Below are 7,761 nucleotides of genomic sequence, written 5' to 3'. Positions count from 1 at the left end.
TCTTCTGAGTACAATTGGTATAAGTGGTTTCCATCCCATCAAATGCTATATTACAAGGAGGATATCAACTGTAACTAGTTCATGAAGATTTTCCATTAATACTCGAGAGTAGTCAGTGCCCAGAGAAATGAAATTTTTTGAAATACTATAGTTCACATATGAAAGATGTAAGATTTTCTCAATCTGACAATAATCCTAAGTATACATATTATATACACATTGAGTTGTGAGGCCAAAAGAAACTTGTATGTTATCAATACAAATTTCAAATAATTTACTAGAGGACATATTGAATTAAGCTTTCAATCTTTTCATAAATATATTAGAAAGTAATGGTCAAATGCAGCTAGAAAATATAAAGAAGAAAGAATATAAAGATGGATTAGGCAATTAAAAAATTTTTTAAACCTTGTGATGTAAATGCTGTTTATTAGCTACTTATAGTTTGCAATTTATTTTCTTTTTCATTCTAAACAAGTATTTGCTTTATCTCTAATTTTGTATTCATAATCTATTTCCTTTTTTTTTGTTAATGAATGAACGAACAATGTGAATGAATGAAAATGTTGGACAGATGTCTTAGTGAGTTTGGGCTGCTGTAACTAAGTACTATAGGCTGGTGGCTTATAAACAACAGAAATTTATTTCTCATAATTCTGGAGGCTGGAAGTAATAGATCAAAGTGGTATAGGTTGGGTTCTGGTGAGGATCCTCTTCCAGTTACAGACTGCCAACTTCACATTATATTTTCATGTAGTAAAAAGCGGGCCAGAGTATTCTCCGGGGTCTCTTTTTATAATGGTATTCACCTACTTATAAGAGTTTCACCTTTATGACCTAGTTATCTCCCAAAGCCCCACCTCCTAATACCATCACCTTGGGGGTTAGAATTTCAACATATGAATTTTGGGAGCACACAAACATTCAGTCTATAACAATAAGTGAAGCAAAGCTTTTTAAAAAGCTTTCCAAAGTGCTTTATCAACTGGAATTAGTAGTTTCATAAATAAATAACCCATAATGTAATTACTAAAGTTGATTGCTCACTTTTGAAATTAAAAAAAAATCTGTTTAATGGATAAAGGAGTCATCCATTAAAAGTACAAGATGAATTTAACCTGAAATAGAGTTGGCTGTTGTGATATAAATGATTAAATAATCTATATATTTAGCTAAATATGTGCTTCATGCATTTCTGTAAACCTTGTAAACCACACAAACTACTGTTAAGTAAACTGGGCAAAGGAAGTAACAACATTGCTCCCATCATTATGCCTTTTAAATGAATAGACAGGAATTTAGATCTAAAGCACAGGAAATCTATGCATTCAATATGTGGGAGGCAAACTTCATACACAGCACCCTAACCCAGATCAGTGTTTCTCAAATTTGCAGATTGAACTAATCCCTTTTTAGAGAAAAGGGCTTTCAAAAACTGATGTAGAGTCTTATGCTGATTCAAATTGTTTATTATGTATCATATCTTTTTTATAGCATTGCTTAAATATTTATAATTATAAAACTACATTTCAATTACTTACCATACAAAACTAATTAATGGCTTATACATTTTGTACAAGTATGAAACCTAAACAAGTAAATTTAAAATGTATATGGAAAAAAAATCAACGAAATTTTAGCAAGCATGTTTTTGTGCCACCTCTCCCTGATTTAATACTTTCCTACTTTTTTCCAGCTTTCTGGAACAATGTCAAAAGTCATTCATTTGGGGGGAACTCATTCTCTACAAGCAAACTACAAAGGTAAGTGTACATGCTCCGTTCCTATATCCAAAGTAAAAAAAGCTTCCCGAAGAAAGAAGAAGACGAATGTAGAAAATACCAGTCAAAAAGGAAAATGTATTAGGGCGCTGGGCTAAAGAGTTAAAATTATCTGAATATATTTCTGTTCAAAAAATGTGCATTTCTACATGTTTTCTTGTCAATAGATAAGAGACCATTGTGAATCAAGTGCATGAGAGACAGGCAGCATGACCACTCTTTAGCCATAACAATAGGCACAATCCACTGGCTTTGAAGAAAAGGCCAGCCATAACCATGGCTCTTTTATATTCATGATTCAACTCTAGGAATACTGTATATAGACAGTCAAATTGCTCACCTATTCTCAAATACATTCAGATTACAGCCCCCAGTGTGAAGTTACTAAGAAATCCAGATGAAAATGACTGTTATCATCAGTGGAGCCTTCACACTTCATTCAGAGTCCAAGTGGAACATGATTTATGAATCGCAGTATATTGTAAAGCACCAAATGATGGTACTCTACATAATGACTGAATGATCAACAATGCAGATGCTTCCTGTAGCAGGAGAGGGCATCCATGGTGTGTGCCACTCAACTCATTAGACTCCAGTGCATGTTCCCCTTTGAGAACAAAGTGAGGTTTAGCTCATTGTGAAACATTTGAAAGATTATATCAAAAAAGGAAAGTAAATGCTGTGTTGAACTAATACACAGAACTGTTCTTTTCCAGCCTTTGCGTGAAGACAGAGGATATCTGGAATTTGATTGTATTTCTCACACTGTCTAGTGCTAATTACAAGTAAGTAATCAATAAGTAAAGTACTTACAATCAATAAGTAAAGAATACTGCAGGCCTCTTAAGGGTTGTGAAACCCTAGGGAGAAACCACAGAGGGAAACTGTTTCACAGTCAAAGCTGAATCAAGTTTAAGTATTCGTACCTGTCTGCTTTCTAAGGGCTCCTAAAAAAGATCTCTCCCTGATCATTCCAAAATTTATTATTATAGGATATGCATTATTAGCATTAACAAAAGACAAGTTTGTCTTTTCTGTCTTGTGTATGCACACCAAATGGCAGCATGCTGGAGCTGGCTAACACTGGCTTACAGAAGCTGATAGTGCACATCTCTCCCCATCTTTGTGCTCAGTAAATCACACTGATGTTTGAAACTGATGACGGGAAAAGCATTTCTACCAAATCAATCAGCAAACACTACAAATCAGGGATTTCTCCTCAAAATCCTGACCTCCACTAAGAGCAGGTTGTTAAATGTTTATTAACACCGCACCGCGCCTCCGAAGTGTGTGTATTCCTTGTGCTACTGGTCACACAATGTGCCAAAAACAGGGGACAAAACAGTGAACCAGATAGAGATACTTCTGTTCTCATATCTCTTAATGGTTTTATGAAGTTGTGTTGCTTCATTTCTACCATATCCCATATTTCTACTTGTGAATGTTCTACCCATTCTTTAAGCCATCTCTATTATACATGATATTAGTGTCTCCCTTAGCTATATATCTCAAAGCAGACAAGTTTTATATATTTTTGCAAGGTTTGCTTAGCATGATGTACACTGTGGATGGCAAGAGTAGAGAGGTAGGGAAACTCTCAAAATGTTGGAATTGATTAAGAGGAATGCTTGTAATATTTCAACAGAATGGTGGTGCTTCATGCATTTTTCCACAGGCTCTCCTTTTATATCCGCAAGGTTAGGAAAAGGAGTATAAACAGAGGATCCCAGTGTGGCCCTCCCTTTCCTCTTTCCTCCCTCCTAATCTGCAACTGTGAAGGGCCTCATGCATGAGTGGAGTAGGGTGGCCAACCCTCCCACTTCGCGTGGTATTAAGGGGTTTTGCAGGACCCAGGACTTGAATGTTAAAACTGGTACAGACCCGGACAAACCAGGATTGCTCAAGCTTTGGATTAAAGAAAGAAACTTATGTAGACAGGCCCCCACAGCAAAACAGCATCTGCTGGTCAGATAATTCTAGCATTTTGGCAACATTAGACAGGTGGGAGATCAGACAAGTGGAAGTGAGTGTGTCGTGGCACATAAACTCTGGGCGTCTTCCTTTTGCCTCACAAACACCTCTCCCTGAGGCGCGATCATAGATTCAGAGCATGTAGTAGTATAAAAAAGATACTAACTTGTATATAAAGTCAAATATTTTAAAGTATGTTCAAGTTATTGTGTGTTTTCTGCAGTATTGCGAAGTCTTCCTTTCTGATTTCCTTGCATACCTTTTTTGGGCTTGTTTCAGTCTATTCACCATACCATAACCAGAGTGATGAAACCTATGTAAAGCTCTTTAATGGCCTCACATTAAAGATCAGGATCCCTAACTTAGTAAAATGGGCCCTGTATGAAAGCATGACCCCTTCTCTCTCACACATACACACACTCTGGGCTCATGTTATGTGACTCACTCTCTCACTCACAGTCACATTGGCCTGACTTTAAGTTCCTTAAAATGTTCCATATTTCTGCCTGCTTCAGGCCTTTTATACATCAGACCCCATGTGCCATGGTCACTACATGAAATTTCTTTTCTGATAAAGATTTTCCTGTCTATTCCTCAGTCTAGATCAAGGTCTCATCCCCAGCCTCATCCCACGGTCTCAGGGCTTACTTTGCTTTTCCTTTTTGGCACATTTTACACTTGGTAATATGATGATATATGAGAAGTATCTAAATCCTCTCCTAGGCTTGTAAGCTTGGTGAGAGCAACATGGTATTAGCTACTTTATCTCAATATATTAAACAGGAACTAGTTGAGAAAAAGGGGAAAGAAGAAATGAAGGAAGAAAAGGGAAGTGAGAAAGTTTTCTTAAAGGTCAGAAAGTTTTCTACATTGGGAGATTTAATTGTTTTATCTTTAGTATTTTGTAAAAATCCACTCACTTTAAGGGCAGGAGTTATTTTTCTCCCTTCAAACAAAGAGTATTGACAGAATATATTCACATTGGGGGGATTTTGTTCCATGATGTAATGGATTTGTGAAACAACATTAAAACAAAAAAGAAAGCTGGAAAAATGCAAGTAGGGTTTGTAAACTATTAATTTATTTTCCTCTCTCTTCTTCCTCCTTTCCTACACTCTGATCCCTGTCATAATATTTTTACAAACTCTGAGAAGAAAAAAAAGTTTAAATTTATTCTCAGGGGCAAAAGATTACTAAAACACAAACTGTTACTCTTTTATATAGTTTCAGCAGCTTTAACATTTGAAAATGCAAATAGCCTTAAGTTAAAAAAAATCTAGTTGGTGTTTCAATTTTGTATATATCATTTTGATAATAAAATCATTTCTTTAGGCCAAATAAAGAAAAAACAAAGTTTCATGTTTATAAAACAATTGCCAAGCTACAGATACAACAGATATCTTCTCTTTATCCCTCTCTCTTCTCTTCCTCTCATCTCTTCCTGAGTCTCATCAAAGCACTCATGCCAAGAAACCACTTTATCCAGGGAAGGTGGCCACATAACCCAAGAAACAGCAATTGATCTACAAATGCTGACAGTGAGATACAAGCTCTGGAAAATGAATTGACCAAACTGGAAACAGCATGTTGAATAACTGGAAGGATTTTTCCTCTCAAATTCTAGGATTTCTTTTTTTCTTTTTCTTTAGACAGGGTCTCCCTTTGTCACTCAAGCTGGAGTGCAGTGGTGCTATCTCAGCTCACTGCAGTTTCTGTCTGCAGGGCCCAGGCGATCCTCCCACCTCAGCCTCCTGAGTAGCTGGGACTACAAGCATGTGCCACCATGCCCAGCTATTTGATATATATATATATATATATTTTTTTTTTTGTAGAGACAGCGTTTCACTATATTGCCCAGGCTGGCCTCGAACTCCTGAGCTCAAGAGATTCTCCTGCCTGGAAATAACCTCTTTTATACTTAAAGCAAAGCTGAAAGCAAGAGTTCCTAGCCCAAGATGGCTAGCAGAAAGGAAGCAGCAGCTGTGCAGTTGGGGCGGGGCCCAATTCCTTCCCTGGCCGCCAGGGGGAGTCTACCCACAGCTGACTCGGCTCACCTCAAGCGCGCCAGTTGGCGCAGGCGCTGAGGCGCCAGACGTCGCTGCGTCTCTGGTTGGGACGTCCTGAAAGAGAGTCGTCACCTCCTCCTCAGGACTCTATGGTTCCGGCCTCAGGACTCTATGGTTCCCGCGAGGGACGAGGGGCAACGTATATAAATGCGCGCAGGCGTAGTTCAGGGAGCGCATTTTGACTTCGATGCACCGCCGACGTTACTGTGTCGCCATGGGCCGCCGTCCAGCTTGCTGTTACCGGTATTGTAAGAACAAGCCATACCCAAAATCTCGTTTCTGCCGAGGGGTTCCTGATGCCAAGATCCGCATCTTTGACCTGGGTAGAAAGAAGGCAAAAGTGGATGAGTTCCCACTCTGTGGCCACATGGTGTCTGATGAATATGAGCAGCTGTCTTCTGAAGCCCTGGAGGCCGCCCGTATTTGTGCCAACAAATACATGGTGAAAAGTTGTGGCAGAGATGGCTTTCACATGCGAGTGCGGCTCCATCCCTTCCATGTCATCCGCATCAACAAGATGTTGTCCTGTGCTGGGGCTGACAGGCTCCAGACAGGTATGCGAGGTGCCTTTGGAAAACCCCAGGGTACTGTAGCCCGGGTCCACATTGGTCAAGTCATCATGTCCATCCGCACCAAGCTTCAGAACAAGGAGCATGTGATTGAAGCCTTGCGCAGGGCCAAGTTCAAGTTCCCTGGACACCAGAAGATTCATATCTCCAAGAAGTGGGGCTTCACGAAGTTTAATGCTGACGAATTTGAAGACATGGTGGCCAAGAAGTGCCTCATCCCTGATGGTTGTGGAGTCAAGTACGTTCCCAGTCATGGCCCCTTGGACAAGTGGCGGGTTCTGCACTCATGAAGGCTTTGGCACTACTGTCTCCTTGGGCCATGCTGGTCTGACTTATGCTTACTAATAAATTCTGTTTACTGGCAAAAAATAACTACTTATTAAGTTTTAATATTTTTTAAATATCCAATGTTTTAGAATATAGACTACTAGAGAATTTTTTTCTATTTATTCAGTTTTAATGGCAAATGTTACCTTCCTTGCTTCAGTAAAACTACGATTTATAGAGAAAGCTGTTTTAAGCAAACACTTTAAATTTAGGAGAGTATAGAGCAATATGTTGAAAGTTTTGTTTGTAGTAAAGTCATAACTTATGCAGCTATCATTCCTTGAATAAAAAATAGATTTGAGTGAAAAAATTTGTTTATAGAATATAAACTAAACAGTAGCGATGAAAATAATAGTAGGCATTAGTGATATTTCACCCACAGCCTCTTTGGAAGTAATTTATTTCTAAACTTGGTTGCCTTATGTTTTTCTATAAATTTCTGTACATTGTTTTTAGAATTACCTTACACGTCTGATTATCAGCCTTAGGACAATTGAGTATCATTCTGAAAGGCTTTTCCAGACGAACTTTACATTGTCTCACAGTCAAGAGATAACAGTCTAATCTTTTTTTCATCATAGAAAGGTCATAGGTGACAACAGAGTTCATATTACTTGTATCTGGGCTCCAGTAGAACCAAAAGAAGAGAGAAAATGACACTAAATCGGTTATCTGTGCTATAAAAGGACCCTAAAGAGAGTTTGCAATTGTAGGTGCTTGCCCTGAATTAGAGTTACGTTGATCACACAGGTGCTTTTTGTTTTATTTTTGAAACTACATAAGCTAAAATTCCTGAGTTTGTACTGCATTAAAAAAAAATTCTTGTTCTTTACAATTGACTTAGCCTTTTGAATCTCAATCCTGCTAACAGTGCCTTCAGTGTTTTTATACTAACGGTTCTTTTTCAAAGTCAACACATTTAATGAAAACAACAAAAGAAATAGTAAGAAACACTACTATTTAATTTTCATTTATTTAAAGAAATGCTATGTCAGTCTTAACATATTGTATCTGGCTGGATATTTATTTTAGGCCCTTGCTATAAGA

General features: G+C 38.0%; 1 protein-coding gene across 1 annotated transcript; it reads left to right on the top strand.

The window, feature by feature from the left end:
- The first annotated feature begins 5,138 nt into the window (after positions 1-5,138).
- On the top strand, positions 5,139-7,541 carry RPL10L (ribosomal protein L10 like). The gene has a single exon (XM_003831751.4). The coding sequence runs from the start codon at positions 6,006-6,008 to the stop codon at positions 6,675-6,677; it is 672 nt and encodes a 223-aa protein (XP_003831799.1). The 5' UTR covers positions 5,139-6,005; the 3' UTR covers positions 6,678-7,541.
- The last annotated feature ends 220 nt before the right edge of the window (positions 7,542-7,761 follow it).

This window comes from Pan paniscus, chromosome 15, assembly GCF_029289425.2.
Source record: "Pan paniscus chromosome 15, NHGRI_mPanPan1-v2.0_pri, whole genome shotgun sequence".
Taxonomy (NCBI): domain Eukaryota; kingdom Metazoa; phylum Chordata; class Mammalia; order Primates; family Hominidae; genus Pan; species Pan paniscus.
The sequence above is the reverse complement of the archived record's forward strand: the minus strand, read 5'-3'. Positions and strand labels throughout refer to the sequence as shown.

What these genes read in the sequence shown, in the direction of transcription:
- RPL10L (XM_003831751.4), top strand. Translation starts at nt 6,006, where the DNA reads ATGCACCGCCGACGTTACTGTGTCGCCATGGGCCGCCGTCCAGCTTGC.